This window comes from Schistocerca piceifrons, chromosome 5, assembly GCF_021461385.2.
Source record: "Schistocerca piceifrons isolate TAMUIC-IGC-003096 chromosome 5, iqSchPice1.1, whole genome shotgun sequence".
Taxonomy (NCBI): Eukaryota; Metazoa; Arthropoda; class Insecta; order Orthoptera; family Acrididae; genus Schistocerca; species Schistocerca piceifrons.
Genome location: NC_060142.1, coordinates 596,825,464 through 596,844,048, shown reverse-complemented (window position 1 = coordinate 596,844,048; position 18,585 = coordinate 596,825,464). Strand labels below are relative to the sequence as shown.

Here is an 18,585-nt window from a genome sequence, read left to right as displayed (position 1 = left end):
TTTTTTTGTGACAACCAACCCCATTCTGTAGTGGATTTTTAAGCATTCCTTCTGCCTTTAGTTACTCAAATTTTATGATTTTGTTCCCATTGCTGCTGATTTTAAATTTCGTTTTTTTCCTGTTTTCTATGTCACGGGCTGGGCGCTAATGACCATAGAAGTTTTGCGCCCTAAAACCACAAAAAAAAAAAAAAAAAAAAAAAAAAAAAAAAAAAAAAAAAAAAAAAAAAAAAAAAAAAAAAAAAAAAAACGCCTTGGCTCCGTCCCCGGATCTGCCTGCTCCGTGACCTTTGTCGATTTCCCAAGGATGGTACCCCTTCACTTGTTTATCGTCGGGCATTTGCTGCTCTATGTGCACAAATGACGGACGCCACATTTATTTACACCGACGGCTCGAAAACATCGTTAGGTGTAGGGAGTGCCTATATTGTTGGCGACACCCCAAATCACTTTCGGCTTCCCGACCAGTGTTCGGTTTATACTGCGGAGCTTTACACTGTTCTCCAGGCTGTCCACTACATCCGCCGCCATCAGCGGATACAGTACGTTATCTGCTCAGATTCTCTCAGCTCTCTCCTCAGTCTCCAAGCTCTTTATCCTGTGCACCCTCTGGTCGACCGGATTCAGGACTGTCTGCGCTTGCTCCACCTGGGGGGTGTCTCGGTGGCGTTCCTCTGGCTCCCGGGACACGTTGGTATTTGTGGAAATGAGGCGGCCGATATTGCAGCCAAGGCTGCAGTCTCTCTTCCTCGGCCAGCTATTCAATCGATTCCCTTCGCCGATCTACGGAGCGTTCTATGTCGACGTGTTGTTCATTTATGGCACACGCATTGGTCGACACTTCCCAATAATAAATTGCGGGACATGAAAGCTCTTCCTTGTGCTTGGATCTCTTCCTCCCGAACGCGTCGTCGGGAGGAGGTAATTTTAACTAGACTCCGGATAGGGTACTGTCTTGTTAGCCATCGACATCTTTTAAGCGGCGATCCTCCCCCACTCTGTCCCCACTGCTCTCAGCTGTAGACGGTAAGACACCTTTTAATTGAGTGCCCCTATTTTAATCCGTTACGCTCCCGTCTACAGCTTTCGCCTGATATATCGTCGATTTTAGCAGATGACACGCGCTCAGCCGACCGCGTTCTCAAGTTTATTAGTGCCAGTGAAATGACGTCAGTCATTTGAAGCTTTTTTTGGGGACAACCAACCCCTTTCTGTAGTGGATTTTTAAGCCTTCCTTCTGCTTTTAGTTTCTCCAATTTTATGACTTTCGTTCCCTTTGCTGCTGGTTTTCAATTTCGGCTTTTTACTGTTTCCTAAGTCACGGACCGGGCGCTAATGACCATAGAAGTTTTGCGCCCTAAAACCAAAACAAACATATCAGACTTATGAAGATAGGCTGTTTCCGTAAACTCAGTGTCCCTTGCTTTCTTGCCCACACCTCTTGGGGTGCAGATCGTTCCACTCTTCTCCAACTTTTATCGGGCTTTAGTGCTGTCTCACTTGGACTATGGTTGTCAAATGTACAGTTCGGTTGCTCCTTCCACACTGCACCTCCTGGATCCAGTCCACCATCATGGTATCCGTTTGGCTACAGGTGCCTTCCCTACTAGCCCTGTTGATAGTCTCCTGCTTGAAGATGGGATGCCCCCCCCCCTCCCCTTTCTGTTCAGCGGTCCCAGCTTCTGGTTTCTTATGCAATCACTGTCCGTTCCTCTCCACTCATCCTTCCTATTCTATCCTGTTCCAGACCAAGGACGTCGCCCACCTGATTCCCGCCCTCGGGCAGGTTTACTGGTTGGGCTCCGCCTTGCGTCTCTTCTCTGTGATTTTCCAGCTTCCTTCTTCGTCCTGTCTCCCATGTTCCCTCCCCAACACTCCCCCCTTGATTAGTTCCTTGGCTCCGGATTTTAATGGATCCCCAACTAGGTTCAAAAGATTCCGTTCCCTCAATGGTGTTCGTTGTTTTTTCTGCCGACTTTTATGGAAGTTTTGGGATGCTGCTGTTTTTTTTAGACTGGTGGCTCTAAATCTGCTGATCATGTGGGATATGCCCTTACGCCCTCTGTTGGCATGGAAAATCACCGCCTGTCAACTGCATGTGGGGTGTTTACTGTGGAATTGATGGCAATTTCCCAGGCCGTTACCTTTATTAAACTGTCCCAACTCAGCCGCGTTTTGTTATGTACGGACTAAATGAGTTGCCTTCAGGCTATTGATTGGTGTTTTTCCCGCTGTCCCTTGTTCTCGGCCATCCATGACCATCTCACTGATCTTCACCGTGCTGCTTGTTCCATTGACTTCCTTTGGGTCCCTGGCCATGTGGGTATCCCAGGTAGCGAGCTTGCTGATCAATTGGCTGGGGGAGAAGTTACTTACCCCCTTCTCTGTAACCACTCCTGCGGCAGATTTATGGCTTCATATCAAATCCCACTTCACACAATCATGGGCCAACTCTTGGGAGGCTACTTCCCTGTCTAATAAACTTCGTGCGATTAAGGTGACACCTGTCCCGTGGCGTTCTTCCTTCCACCTCTCCCGATAGGACTCGACCGCCCTGTGTCATCCCCGCGTCTGCCATACCAGGCTGACCCACGGTTTTCTTGTGTGTAATAAGCTCCCCCCACTTTGTGGTTGTGGAGTCTTCCAGTCAGTAGCCCACATTTTGGTGGAATGCCCCCTTCTTTTGGCTCTGCGTACTGAGTACATACTTCGGTGCACTTCACCTTTAATATTGGCAGACGATTCCTGGATGGTTGAACTGGTTCTCAGCTTCCTCTGTGAAAGTGGTTTTTACTTTCAGTTCTAAGGTTTTTAATCTCCCTCTGGAGTAGGGGCAGGGTGGTCACTTCTTCTTCCGTGTGTATTTGCTTTTAGGAAGCTTTAATTGTCGAGTGCTATTAATAGTTCCATAGATTTCGTGTTTGTTTTGAATACAGTCAGAGAGAGTCCCTTTAGTCAACCATAGTGCCAGTAGTGCTGGTGTTTGTTTTCAATACAGTCCAGAGACAGGTAGTGCTATTGTCATTGTTTTCTACAAGAAGTGCCTAGCAACCACAGTTTAGTGAATAAACAGCCGCCTTTAGTGAATTAGCAGTCTAGTTAAAGGTTGATTAACTCTCTTCAGTAAATTGATTCCTTAGGATGGATAGGATGTGTGACTGCTGTGTACGGACGCAGGAGGAGCTGGCCACTGTTCGCGAACAGCTGAGCGTGTTGATGGCCGCAGTCAGCCGTCTTCAGGCTGCTGCCTCGGAGTGTAGCGGCAGTGGGGAGTCTGGTGCGTTGCAAGGTACACCCCAGGTGTTACATGCTTCACCCACTGTCCTTGCTGTCGAGACATCTTCGCGTGTACTGGGCGCGGTTGGGCCACCCTCTCCCCAAGGGGAGTGGCGGGTTCAGCGGCATTCGCGGCGCACGAGGCGGAGGGTCAATGTGGAGGCTGGCCGTGTGGCATCGCCCGCTCTGCCTGTGAGTGGACATGTGGCTGCTCCTTCAGCAAGGTCCGAGCAGGCACACGGGGGGAGGGGTTTATTAGTTATTGGGAGCTCCAACATTAGGCGGGTGATGGAGCCCCTTAGGGAAATAGCGGGAAGGTCGGGGAAGAAGGCCAGTGTTCACTCTGTCTGCTTGCCGGGGGGTCTCATCCGAGATGTGGAGGAGGCCCTACCGGCGGCGATAGAGAGCACTGGGTGCACCCGACTGCAAATTGTTGCTCATGTCGGCACCAATGACTCCTGCCGTCTGGGTTCAGAGGTCATCCTCAGTTCGTACAGGCGGTTGGCGGAATTGGTGAAGGCAGAAAGCCTCGCTCGCGGGGTGAAATCAGAGCTAACTATTTGTAGTATCGTTCCCAGAACCGATCGCGGTCCTCTGGTTTGGAGCCGAGTGGAAGGCTAAAACCAGAGGCTCAGGCGATTCTGCGGAGATCTGGGGTGCAAATTTCTCGACCTCCGCTATCGGGTGGAGAAATGTAGGTCCCCCTGAATAGGTCAGGCGTGCACTACATGCCGGAAGCGGCTACAAGGGTAGCGGAGTACGTTTGGAGTGCACATGGGGGTTTTTTAGGTTCCCCTCCCTAGGCCCGACAAGACGCCTCCTGAGACGCAGCAAGGTAGGAGTAGGCAAAATGCAACAGGGAATAACAATATTAATGTGCTAATAGTAAACTGCAGGAGCGTCTACAGAAAGGTCCCAGAACTGCTCTCATTAATAAACGGTCACAACGCTCATATAGTACTAGGGACAGAAAGTTGGCTGAAACCAGACGTAAATAGTAATGAAATCCTAAACTCAGATTGGAATGTATACCGCAGAGACAGGCTGGACAGTGAAGGGGGAGGCGTGTTTATAGCGATAAGAAGTGCAATAGTATCGAAGGAAATTGACGGAGATCCGAAATGTGAAATGATTTGGGTGAAGGTCACGGTTAAAGCAGGCTCAGATATGGTAATTGGATGTGTGTATAGGCCCCCTGCAGCTGTTGTGGCTGAGCACCTGAAGGATAATTTGGAAAATATTTCGAGTAAATTTCCCCACCATGTTATAGTTCTGGGTGGAGATTTTAATTTGCCGGATGTAGACTGGGAGGCTCAGATGTTCGTAACGGGTGGCAGGGACAAAGAATCCAGTGAAATTTTTTTAAGTGCTTTATCTGAAAACTACCTTGAGCAGTTAAACAGAGAACCGACTCGTGGCGATAACATATTAGACCTTCTGGTGACAGACACGAACTATTTGAAAAAGTTAACACAGAACAGGGAATCAGCGATCATAAAGCGGTTACGGCATCGATGATTTCAGCCGTAAATAGGAATATTAAAAAGGGTAGGAAGATTTTTCTGTTTAGAAAAAGTGACAAAAAGCAGATTTCAGAGTACCTGTTGGCTCAACACAAAAGTTTTGTCTCGCAGACAAACAAAAATTACGCGAAGCGAAATGTAGTGTGAGGAGGGCTATGCGAGAGGCGTTCAATGAATTCGAAAGTAAAGTTCTATGTACTGACTTGGCAGAAAATCCTAAGAAATTTTGGTCTTATGTCAAAGTGGTAGGTGGATCAAAACAAAATGTCCAGACACTCTGTGACCAAAATGGTACTGAAACAGAGGATGACAGACTAAAGGCCGAAATACTAAATGTCTTTTTCCAAAGTTGTTTCACAGAGGAAGTTTGCACTGTAGTTCCTTCTCTAGATTGTCGCACAGATGACAAAATGGTAGATATCGAAATAGACGACAGAGGGATAGAGAAACAATTAAAATCGCTCAAAAGAGGAAAGGCCTCTGGACCTGATGGGATACCAGTTCAATTTTACACAGAGTACATGAAGGAACTTGCCCCCCTTCTTGCAGCGGTGTACCGTAGGTCTCTAGAAGAGCGTAGCGTTCCAAAGGATTGGAAAAGGGCACAGGTCATCCCCGTTTTCAAGAAGGGACGTCGAGCAGATGTGCAGAACTATAGACCTATATCTCTAACGTCGATCAGTTGTAGAATTTTGGAACACGTATTGTGTTCGAGTATAATGACTTTTCTGGAGACTAGAAATCTACTCTGTAGGAATCAGCATGGGTTTCGAAAAAGACGGTCATGTGAAACCCAGCTCGCGCTATTCGTCCACGAGACTCAGAGGGCCATAGACACGGGTTCACAGGTAGATGCCATGTTTCTTGACTTCTGCAAGGCGTTCGATACAGTTCCCCACAGTCGTTTAATGAACAAAGTAAGAGCTTATGGACTATCAGACCAATTGTGTGATTGGATTGAGGAGTTCCTAGATAACAGGACACAGCATGTCATTCTCAATGGAGAGAAGTCTTCCGAAGTAAGAGTGATTTCAGGTGAGCCGCAGGGGAGTGTCATAGGACCGTTGCTATTCACAATATACATAAATGACCTTGTGGATGACATCGGAAGTTCACTGAGGCTTTTTGCAGATGATGCTGTGGTGTATCGAGAGGTTGTAACAATGGAAAATTGTACTGAAATGCAGGAGGTTGTTGTTGTTGTGGTCTTCAGTCCTGAGACTGGTTTGATGCAGCTCTCCATGCTACTCTATCCTGTGCAAGCTTCTTCATCTCCCAGTACCTACTGCAACCTACATCCTTCTGAATCTGCTTAGTGTATTGATCTCTTGGTCTCCCTCTACGATTTTTACCCTCCACACTGCCCTCCAATGCTAAATTTGTGATCCCTTGATGCAGGAGGATCTGCAGCAAATTGACGCATGGAGCAGGGAATGGCAATTGAATCTCAATGTAGACAAGTGTAATGCCCTGTGAATACACAGAAAGATAGATCCTTTATCATTTAGCTACAAAATAGCAGGTCAGCAACTGGAAGCCGTTAATACCATAAATTATCTGGGAGTACGCATTAGGAGTGATTTAAAATGGAATGATCATATAATGTTGATCGTCGGTAAAGCAGATGCCAGACTGAGATTCATTGGAAGAATCCTAAGGAAATGCAATCCGAAAGCAAAGGAAGTAGGTTACAGTACGCTTGTTCGCCCACTGCTTGAATACTGCTCAGCAGTGTGGGATCCGTACCAGATAGGGTTGATAGAAGATATAGAGAAGATCCAACGGAGAGCAGCGCGCTTCGTTACAGGATCATTTAGTAATCGCGAAAGCGTTACGGAGATGATACATAAACTCCAGTGGAAGACTCTGCAGGAGAGACGCTCAGTAGCTCGGTACGGGCTTTTGTCAAAGTTTCGAGAACATACCTTCACCGAAGAGTCAAGCAGTATATTGCTCCCTCCTACGTATATCTCGCGAAGAGACCATGAGGATAAAATCAGAGAGATTAGATCCCACACAGCGGCATACCGACAATCCTTTCCACGAACAATACGAGACTGGAATAGAAGGGAGAACCGATAGAGGTACTCAAGGTACCCTCCGCCACACACCTTCAGGTGGCTTGCGGAGTATGGATGTAGATGTAGATGTAGATGTAAGCTGTGTTTGGAGATTGCTGTCTCCCCTCCCTGGCCAAGATCCTCTTTTCTCTCCCCTTTACTCTGTTTTTATTGTTTTTTAGATTTGGCTAGTCTCCTTTTTCAATACACACTTTTACATTCTAGCAGTTGAACGCTTTTGAATAGCAGGTGGTCTTGCCTGTACTGCATCATAGGTGGGATGTTTCCTGCCTCTAGCGTAGGCTTGGGGTTGCCTACTTGCTGACTTCCCTCCTTTTGTTTTCACCATTGACCACACAACTGCACTTCTATGTATTTTAGCCTTTTCCCTTTTATTGTTATGACTCTTCTGAGATGTAAATCCATCCGAATGGACCACCTTTGAAACAAGGGACTGATGCCCTTGCTATTTGGTCCCTTCAACCCCAATCAACAAACCAACCAGTCAGTCACAAATTTCACTTGGAACCCCATATGATCATACTTTTAACAATTAGCTTAGGTGTGGTACTGAGTCAAATGCTTTTTGCAAATCAAGAAACATTGCATCTACCTGGTTGCCTTGATCCAAAGCTTTCAGTACGTCATGTGAGAAAAGTGTGAGTTGGGTTTCACATGAGCGATGTTTTCAAAATCTGTGCTGGTTTTCATTGATGAGGTCATTCTGTTCAAAATACCTCTCGATGTCAAGGATATTGGATAGTAGTTTTGTGGATCAGTTCTACTACCCATATTGTAGACGGGTGTGACCTGTGCCTTTTTCCAAGAATGTGGCAGTTTTTTTCTTTGATGCATGTACAATAGATTATAGTTCGGAAAGGGGTTAACTCGGCCACAAATTCGGTATAGAATCTGACATGGATTCCGTGATTCCTGGAGCTTCGTTCAGTTTCAACAATTTCAGTTGTTTCTTAACACCACTGACACTAATACTTATTTCATTCATCTTTTTGATAGTACAAGGATTAAATTGGGGCAACTCTACTGGGTTTCTCTTTGTAAAGGAACATTTGAAAATGGAATTAAGCATTTCAGCTTTTACTTTGTAACCCTCAATATGAATTCCTGTATCATTTGCTAGGGACTGGACACTAACTTTGGTGCCTCTAACAACCTCTACATCCAACCAGAATTTCTTTGGCTTTTGTGAAATGACATTTGACAACATCATGCTACAGTAGTCATTGAAGGCATCACACATTGTTCTCTTGACAGCCAAATGCATTTCATTCAGCATCTGTCTGTCTATAGCCCTATGCTTTGTTTTACATCTATTATCCATTAATTTCTGTTTCTTTAGAAGTTTCCCTACAGTGACTGTATACCATGGAGGTTCCCATCCATTATGAACTGTTCTACTGGGTATGTATCTATCAGGTGCATAGTCAACTATTATTTTAAACTTGAGCCAGAATTCCTCTACATGCTCCTGACAAGGGAATCTCCCCATCGCACCCCCCTCAGATTTAGTTATAAGTTGGCACAGTGGATAGGCCTTGAAAAACTGAACACAGATCAGTCGAGAAAACAGGAAGAAATTGTGTGGAACTATGAAAAAAATAAGCAAAATACACAAACTGAGTAGTTCATGAGCAAGATAGGCAACATCGAGGAGAGTGTCAGCTCAGGAGTGCCGTGGTCCCGTGGTTAGCGTGAGCAGCTGCGGAACGAGAGGTCCTTGGTTCATATCTTCCCTCAGGTGAAAAGTGTACTTTCTTTATTTTCGCCAAGTTATGATCTGTCCGTTCGTTCATTGACGTCTCAGTTCACTGTAATAAGTTTAGAGTCTGTGTTTTGCGAGCGCACCGCAAAACCGTGCGATTATTAGACGAAAGGACGTGCCTCTCCAATGGGAACCGAAAACATTTGATTGCAAGGTCATAGGTCAACCGATTCCTCCACAGGAAAACACGTCTGATATATTCTATACGACACTGGTGATGGCATGTGCGTCACATGACAGGAATATGTTGTCGACCCACCTAACTTGCACACTTGGCGAATGGGTAAAAAGATTCTTCTACCTTGCCCGATTTAGGTTTTCTTGTGGATGTGATAATCACTCCCAAAACAGTGATGAAAACATAAGAGTGCAACAAATGAATGCAACAGTTTCAGAGTCGCACAGTTTTCCCTGTGCTCTGTCAAAACATATGTTTTAACGTTTTCAAATTTTTCCGTGTGTAGACCATCAAATCCTGCATATGTCCAAGCAAGTCTGAATATGTCCTGGAATTTTGGAGAACGAAGTTGATTATGTGTGAGTACCTGAACTTTGACAATTGTCTGATAATAAAAAAAATTAAACTTTTCACTCGAGGGAAGATTTGAACCAAGGACCTCTCGTTCCGCAGTTGCTCACACTAACCACTGGACCACGATGCTCCTGAGCTTACATTGTCCTTGATGTTGCCTATCTTGCCCGTGGACTACTCAGTTTGTATATTTTGCTTATTTTTTCATACCTCCACACAACTTCTTCCTGTTTTCTCGATTGATCTGTGTTCAGTTTTTCAAGGCGTATCCACTGTGCCAACTTATAACTAAATCTGAGGGGGGTGCGATGGGGAGGTTCCCTTGTGAGGAGGGCTGAAAGTTTCAGGTTCGTCATTGAGAAATGACATTACTGAAATTTGTCACTGATACCAGTTTCAATGTGAACATCCTCGAAGAGGTTGGGTCTGTTTGTTGTCATTAGATCCAATATATTTCCATCATGAGTGGAGTTCCTAACTATCTGTTCTAGATAGTTTTTCAGAGAAGCATTTAGTAAAGTTTCACAGAATGTCTTATCACGTCCACCATTAACAAAACTAATTTTCCCAGTTAATTGTTGGATGATTAAAGTCTCCACCGATGATTACAGTATGATTAGGGAACTTATGTACAAGCAATCTGAGGTTTTCTCTGAAATTTTTCATTACATCAGGAGATGAGTCTGGTGTGCGATAGAAGGATCCAGTTGTCGTTTTATGCCCTTCACTGATACTGAATCTTTTGTCTACTGCAGCAAATACACCCTCTCAATTTGCCTATCCTTTCAATATACACTTAAATTTCCCGCCAAAATCTTACTACTGCCAATTTCAGGTTTCAACCAGCTTTCTGTACCTATTATTATGTGAGCTTCACTACTTTTCATGAGTGCTTCAAACTCTTTGTTATGAATGCTTTGGCAGTTTACCTATAGAATTTTGATTTTAGTACTCTCACCAGTGGGAAGCATTTCTTTCAATTGTAAATGATACTTCTGGGTTTCCTACAGCTTTCGTTATCTGGATTGGATGGAGAGTTGTCTAATCTAAAAAACCCTTGTGCGCACCCCACACTCAGTCAGCTACCTTAATAGCAACCTCTGATGTGTAGTGCACACCTGACGTATTTAGGGGAACCCTTAAGTTCTCAACTCATGGCGCAAGTTCAGGAAACTGCAGCCTAGCTTCTCACAGAAACTTTGAAGTCTCTGGTTCAGACCTTTCACTCGACTCAGAACCAAAGGGCCACAATCAGTTCTGGGGACAGTGCTGCAAATGGTGAGCCTTGTTGAAACTCTACACACAAGGCTGGTCATCTCAACCTTCTCTGCCAGTTGTAATGATCCAATAATGACCTTGGAGCCTAGACAACAGGGATCATTTGTTCCAACAAGCAGTACAATCTGCACTGGTTACACCTTGTTCCCTCAGTGGCTGCTGGAATAGCCTCTTCAACATATTGATTTGAGGCCCTCAGGCATAGGCACTGAATGCACTTGATGTTCTTTCCTGTCACTTGCTGCCAGTTCCCTAAGGGTACCATCATTCGCAGTACATTTGAACTGCTGACAATTAATAGACCCCTATCTATTTGCGTTTGCCACCTCCTGACACCAGACCAAAAAGTTTTCCCCAAAACAGGTGAAGTGAGTCCCACTGGCTCAGTTTCAGTGAAAGACAACATGTCAAACTTGTTGTTAGGGGGATCTGTACAACACCCTGAGTTCTCCCTGGTCCCATCCACTCTGCCTAGATCTACCATTGACATGCCACTCACAGTGAAGTGGACAGTTAATGACAGATCCTGTACTTTGTGCAGAGGAGACAGGATCCAGAGAAGAGGATAGTACTTGAGATATCTCTGGTACAGGTACCACAGTTACACGAGTTTAAGGAGCTCTTCCAACACACTGATCTGCAGCTGCTACCAATTGTTTGACAGTAGTCAGGGCGGTTTCCAGCTGCTTATGAATGTCAACCTACTCTTCCCATGTCTGAGAACGGCACTCACTGTGGGGCTGCATTTTATCTGGTACACTGTATTACAAGGCAGTGAACAAATGACTTTAAATTAAACCTGTTGATTACCTTTTAATCTGTTGAGCTAAAAATTTGCTAATTCCTTGTAAGAATTGAAGCAGATATACAAAACGAGATTCCAGTTAAGGCAGCACAAAAGCCTGTGTGAAAAATTACTTGTTTCCTAAAAAGTTTTGATGTCAGTTATAGTTGTTAGCAAACTCGAAAGCCAAGTTAATTTACAATAAATTCAGGTAATATGTATATAGGACTCCTCCTCTTTAAGGATATTTGTGTGTGTGTGTGTGTGTGTGCGCGCGCGCGCGCACAAGAGGGAGAGGGAGACGGAGAGAGAGAGAGAGAGAGAGAGAGAGAGAGAGAGAGAGAGCTACACAAGTCAAGCGAAATTTGTAATACAGGGTTTTGGAGTTGCGTGTGAATAAGGAGGGCCTTGTTTAAGCTGTATAGGTCAAATGAAATTAACAATACCAATGTACTTTTGGTTTGTGTTGAATGTTGAGAATTTTGTGTGCTTGATTTTTTAAAGTTAATATCTGTTTTGAAATTGTCATTATTCTTAATCTCATATATTTGTCACTGCCCAAAACCCCCTACACCCCATGGTTGTCCTGTTAGTTTCATTTTATTGCTGGAGTTAAATATTTCACATACGTTTGTTTGCGGGTATAATGAGTTGTGTCTTGGTTGCCATATTACATACGCGTAAACTAGTGGTGACCACCGTCTGAATGATGTCACAGGTCAAGGCACTTGGATGGAATTGCAACTTTCAGTAACTGTTTGTAACTGCATTTAGTAGACCTAATAAGAGAGAGCATTTATAAATGTGCAGGAATACATGATACCGTGTCAGTAGACCAGTTACATTCTTAACATGACAAAGCTATGCACCTCAAGAAACAACCAGTGGCTGTTGTCACAAACAGCATTAAAACATTAGTAGAATAAACTTCAGCAAACTAACAGGAATGGCCCAGAAATAGGAAGTTTTGTGATCTTATTATCAACAACATCAAATTTAATAAACTTGAAAATATTAGGTCATTGGGAAAGCAGAAGTTTTGATAGGGGTGTGAATGTATAACAGTGGAGTGCATTATATGTAGGGTGGCTCAAAACATACAGTACAACAATATTGTGTTATACTATCCAAACTAATTGAAATATTCACACCATGTTCGACTTGTATAACACACTATCTCACTAAGTTTTTATCCATTCAGCCAGTTTCATCATATGCGCCTTTGATGGCAAGCACATCACCCAGTCTGTATTCAAGCTGTATTCACACTCAGCACAACATATCCGCTTCAGCTATGGCTGTGGCAGTAACAACTTGGTTTTTTAAATCATTGATGTATTTGACTGGCATTTGGTAGACTCTAGGTACATTACATTGATACTTGTTCCATAGATCATGAATATGATGTTTCGTAATGGTGTGGAATGTGTCAGTTCAACATAAGTTTTCATTACACAGTATAATTAAGTAATTAGGCTTTTTGTTGCTACTTCATATCTAAAAATTCGTCTACTGAGTAGGAGTTTTCATTCAGAAATTCTTTTAGTTTGTTTTTAAATGTTGGTTTGCTGTCTTTCAGACTTTTAATGCTATTTGGTAAATGACCAAAGATTTTTGTGGAAATAAATTCACCCATTTCTGTGCCAAACCCATAATAGCAAAGATCATCCTTTCTTTTAGTGTTGTAGCTATCAGCTCTGCTATTATTTTGGAATTGGGATGAGTTATTAACAAATTTCATAAGAGAATATATGTATTGCGAAGATACTGTGAATATCCCGAATTCCTTAAATAAATTCTGCAAGGTGATCTTGTGATCTTGGGGAGGGGGGGCTCTAGCTATTATTCTGATTACATGCAATGAGTTCTTTTCCTCTTAGTGATGAATTACCCCAAAATATGATGCGAATAGCATAAGTAGCTGAACCTAACTGTTCCATGTAAAATACTTATTCCCTTATCAAAATATTATTCTTTCCATACATACATTTTCTTTGGGAATATTGGTTTATATTGTTTTCAACTATTTACAGGCACTTACTAGAAATGAACTAAATACAAATTACTGGAATAAAGTTAAAGAGGAATACAAGACACTGCAGTCTCACCTGGAGGTGCTTCCAAATGATATCTCAAAAGATGTCATGGTGCCAGTTGGCACAAAAGCCCTTATGAAAGGAAAAATGGTCCATACCAATGAAATTCTTGTCTGTCTTGGTGATGGATGGTTTGTTAAACAAAGTGCGAAACAAGCTGCAGAAATATGTCAGAGAAGGATGAATAGTAAGTTTATAGTGTACAGTCATAGAAGTAAATACTGAAAAAATGATATTTATTTTTGAAACACACTGTATTTAAGGCTTGTTCTTGCATGTTTTGAATCTAGCATTTTACTGTCAAGCTGTTGAACATAGAGCCACTTAGCATTCTTTACTTTGGCCACTGAATATCTCTAGTATTCCTTTAGCACATGGAATCTTTGTTTTTGGCAACAAACTGAACTCAGGAGAACAGGTAGTTACATCTGTGATTAAAATGTTATTTTGCTTGGGTTACCACAGTTTTCTCAAATTCTTCAGGTAAATGTGATAGAAGAACATAACATGTTAAAAACAAAATTGATAAAACAAATATGTTTACTGTTAATTCTTTATGTTTTCTTACTCCTCAATCTAATACTAGTTGTTCATTTATATGAAGTCAATACACAGAAATCCATGTGTGTTTAGTTTTCATGGAAAAATTCCAAAAGTTTCAGACTAGCAAAATTCTGTGCCCAATCAGATTGATCTGTAGCATAAGCTGAAGTCTACATTCATAATGGCAACCTTCCTTCATATTTAAAGCAGATATTGTAATGATGTGTGACTTGTGCTTTGTGATTGCTTCAGCCATTTGTAATTTCAGTATGAAGTCAACCTAGCCAATTTTTGCTCCGTGTTTCACATACTTTTCTGTATGAATAACTGAAACCACAAGATAAATGTGGAAACTCTGTATTACATTAGAGAATTCCAAAGTACATATTTGTGCATATTATGTACACTTTCTTTCCCTACTAGTCTTTTGACTACTTGCCACAACCCTCTCTTCGTCTCAGAGTAGTACTTACACTCAGCATCTTCAGTTATCTATTGGAGATATTCCAGTGTGTCTTCTCCTACAGTTTTTTCCCCTCTGCAGATCCTTCTAGTAACGTGGAAGTTATTTCTTCATGTCTTAAAACATGTCCTGTCGTCTGGTCACATCTTCTCGTCAGTGTTTCCCTCATATTGCTTTCCTTGCCGATTCTTCAGAGAACTTCCTTATTTATTATCTTATCAGTCCACATACTCTTCAACATCCATCTATAGCAACCACAGCTCAGATGCTTCAATTAACTTCTTTCCTGGTTTTCCCATAGTCCATGATTCACTGACATACAATGCTATGCTCAAAACATTTGTTCTCAGAAATTTATTCTATATTTGACACTAGCAAGCTTCTTATGGGAAGGAATGCCGTCTGTACATAGACTGCTTTTTATACTATCCCGTACTTCATTCATCGTACCCTATTTTGCTTCCAAGGTAGCATAATTCCTTCCCTTCAACTACTTTGTGGTTCCCTATTTTGACATTAAGTTTAGTGATAATCTCCTTTCATCTAAACCCATTAATGCCCAAATTAATTTTTTGTTATTATTTTTTACATTTATGACTTTCACCTTGTTTGTCACACTGAAAAAAAATCATTTAAAGTGAGAAAGCAATTTTTATCTTTCTAGTATTAAAATAGCATACCATACCATATGTGGGGTCCTGCCCACTCGTCTCGTAAAGGGTGCCTAAAGGATGCTGCATTCTTGGAGTGTTATACAATAATTCAAGCAAGTCACATTAACAGTTTTATTTCAACAATGAAGATTGACAGTACTTAACTTTGACTTTACAATGGTGTCACAAGCAATGGACGACATGGAAACAATCAAAGTCCTTTACTGTGTATAATGTCCATGTAAGCAGTTGGTATGGATCACACGTCACTGCTACCGTAGTGCTCTCCTAGTGCTGTGCTAATCTTGTCCAGCTGAGGCTGGCAAGAGCAGTGCATATATTGTCTTCGGCTAGATGGCACTCCTGTCATCGTGCAGTCATCAGCAGGCTATTGGCTGACGACGTATCACTGCCTTTTCTGCCCTTCCTTTCTTCGTCTTTGTGCCGGCACTTGTGGTGACGCCGGAACATTTCTCCCCCTCCCCCCTCCCCCGCAAAGCGACGGACCATTGTCGTGCAGTAAGTGCGACTGTGGCATAGGAGGCAGGAGTGTGGGCACATTGCCAGCCCGGAAGCTGAGGCTGCAGGGGACGTCAGGCTTCTGGGCGTATCCTGCCACTCAGCCTTCGTTGTGGCGGAAATGGCCCCCGGAAAACGACCAGAGGGGTACGCGTCCACCTCCTGCTGCCGTGAAGCAGATGGACAAGGCGGCGACTGCCGCGGTGTGGGTGGGTCCAGCTCCATCGGTAGGACGAGAGGAGGCGGGGGGAGGCAAAGGGTCGTCCTGCGGTGTCATGAGGACACCCTCTGCTGGATGCTGTGGCCACGCTGTCCTGCAATTCTTTAAGTTCAGACGTGATTTTGACCTGTAATGCAATGGGAACAGTTCTGGCCTGGCAAAACTTTGGCTGAACATTGTTTTTCATAGTAATATGAGCAACAGAATTGTTAGCTTTGTGTAAACATTCAGAAAACGGTTCCGGGAATTCTTTTTGTAAGCTAGCTACACTGTCTTTTCCATTGAAAGCAGACACTGACAACACATTGTCCTGAATGTTAAAGACAAACAAATCAAATTAATCAAGATCAAATATGTTCTCACATTCACATGATTGTACCACTGTAAAAGTCACTGTTCGTGTATGTGAGTGATACATGGCAGGCAAAGTACATGTTCCGAGAATGGGAATGTCTTATCCATTATAAGCTGTCAGTTGTGTGTTAGTTTTAGACAGACGTGGGGAGCCATAAGTTCATATGTGTGACAATTTAGCAATGTGACATAGGCACCTGTGCCCAACTGAAATTTCGCACCTTTCCCATAAAGAAGTAATTGAACAGAAAGTTTGACTGGCATATTACTGAAGAAACTGCACACTTGCTAGTTTAGCTAATGCCTGTTGCAGACTTGGAACATACTACATTAATGACATGGGCCTTGTGACTAGATTTCTATGAGTGGGCAAAATTCTTATGTTTGTTCCGTTGCAAACATACAGACTGTACATGTCCTTTCCTACCACAAGCGTAACACTGAGCTTGTTAGGAGGGGCAGTCTTTGCATTTGTGCCGTGAGTAACACCAAGGACAAGACTTAATTCTGTTTGCATGTGTCACCGTCTGTGTAGCAAACTGCATACGCAGCGTGGAAGGTTGTTTACTCGGTGTGTCGAGCTGCTGCCGCCGCTGCCGCCGAATGGACCAGTCACAACTGAGGGACTCAACTCAACAAATAGCTGGCTGCTCAATTTTATGAGCCAACAAGGCACCTGAATCGTACTGTTCTAGTATTTGCACTACATGCTAAAATGATGGATCGGACTGTTTCAAAACCTGTTCTCTGAGTTTGACATCAGCTACATTGTACACAATCACATCAAGCAACATAACATCTGAATATAAAGCACCACAAGCACATTTGAATTTGCATTTCCTTGTCATAACCTGCAAATCTGTTACCCACTAACGATAAGTTGGTCCTGACTGTTTTTGCAATTAAAGAGTTGATACTGAGCTGCTACCACATTCACTTGTTGGTCATAATAGCTAGTTAGTTTGTCGACCACTTGGTTGTAAACAAGTACACTTGGAATGGCGTTAGGAAAAAATTTTGTGATGAGGCGGAACATTGCACTTCCTACTGTGGATAAGAAATAATGGTTTTTTACAGTACCTGGTACCGTGGATGAGGAATAATGGTTTTTTTACAGTACCTGGTACATTGTGAGTGACGAGGTGCGCTTCAAACTGGGACATCCCCTCAAGCCATTCCTCTTCTTATTCATGAAACTGTCGAAAAGGTGGATAGCAGCTGTGGTGGGTGGTGCTTGTTCTTTTGGGCATGCAGCATTGGTCAGTAACTGCTGCACCGTGCTGTGTGGCATCTAATGCTTGTGGCTGTGGTGCCTGAGCAGGGGGTGGGACAGGTGGGGTGGGCATGTTGGAAGACACAAATGTAACAAACAGACAAGACAAGAAAGCAAAAAAAAGCAAAGACAATTTCTGCAATGTCCATCTGAAAACACTGATTAGCAAAAAGACAAGAAACTGTTAATGCAAAGAAATGCCCCTGCAAAGTAGAGACGAGAGAATTAAGGCGCCAGCAGCATACAAAATTCCATGGCTGTCCGGCACTGGGTTTGCAGATACTTGTCACCAATGTGGGGTCCTGCCCACTCGTCTCATATAGTGTGCCTAAAGGATGCTGCATTCTCAGAATTCTGTACAACATTTCAAGCAAATTACAATAATAGTTTTATTTCAATAAAGAAGATTGACAGTATTTAACTTTGACTTTACAATGGTGTTGCAAGTGATGGGTGACATGCAAACAACAAAAGTCCTTTACTGTATATAATGTCCATGTAAGCAATTGGTATGGATCACACGTCACTGCTACTGTAGTGATCCCCTAGTGCTGTGCTAATCTTGTCCAGCCGAGGCTAGCAAGAGCATTGCTTATATTCTCTTCAGCTAGAGGGCACTCCTGTCACGGTGCAGTCCTCGTCAGCGGGCTATTGGCTTATGTCGTATCACCGCCTTTTCTGCTTTTCCTTTCTTCGTCTTCGTGCCAGCGCTTGTCTTTTATCTCAATTGCTCCTTTTATTTCGCTGTTCCAGAAACTGTTAGTCCATATAATGACAGTTGTCTTGTTGAATTCAATACTTGTCAGTTTTCTAGAGCATGCTTAGTTACTGCTGATTTCTCAGGGTACCAGAAGCAGAAGCATCTCTCATGTTCTAGACACCACTATTCAATAGTATGCACAGTTCAGTATTGCACACAGTCTGACATAAAACTGTCCACACCCACACAGCATTTTATATATTCCTGGTGTTCTGAGACCTACAGCATCTTTCACAGGCCCCATGAGTTGTTGATTTTCATTGGAGCCCTGAAGACCAAATCAATTTTATGCTTCCTTAGGAACCATCTAATCTTTCTTGTTACTGAGCCACAGAATGGTAAAAATGCAAGCTTTCTTGAGATGTCCTCGGAGTCCTTCTGCGTACGTGTTTTCAGAAAAATTGCTTTCAAAATCTGGGATTTCTTGTAGCCCATGTCCCTGAATACTTTCTGTAAGTTGCTCAATTC

General features: G+C 43.0%; 1 protein-coding gene across 1 annotated transcript in view; it reads left to right on the top strand.

Moving 5' to 3' along the window:
* LOC124798281 (unconventional prefoldin RPB5 interactor-like protein) overlaps positions 1-18,585 on the top strand; it is a 60,061-nt gene that overhangs the window by 13,770 nt on the left and 27,706 nt on the right. The window contains exon 2 of the mRNA XM_047261604.1: positions 13,270-13,519. Within this exon, the coding sequence (XP_047117560.1) occupies positions 13,270-13,519 (250 nt within the window). The remainder of the gene's footprint in view (positions 1-13,269; positions 13,520-18,585) is intronic.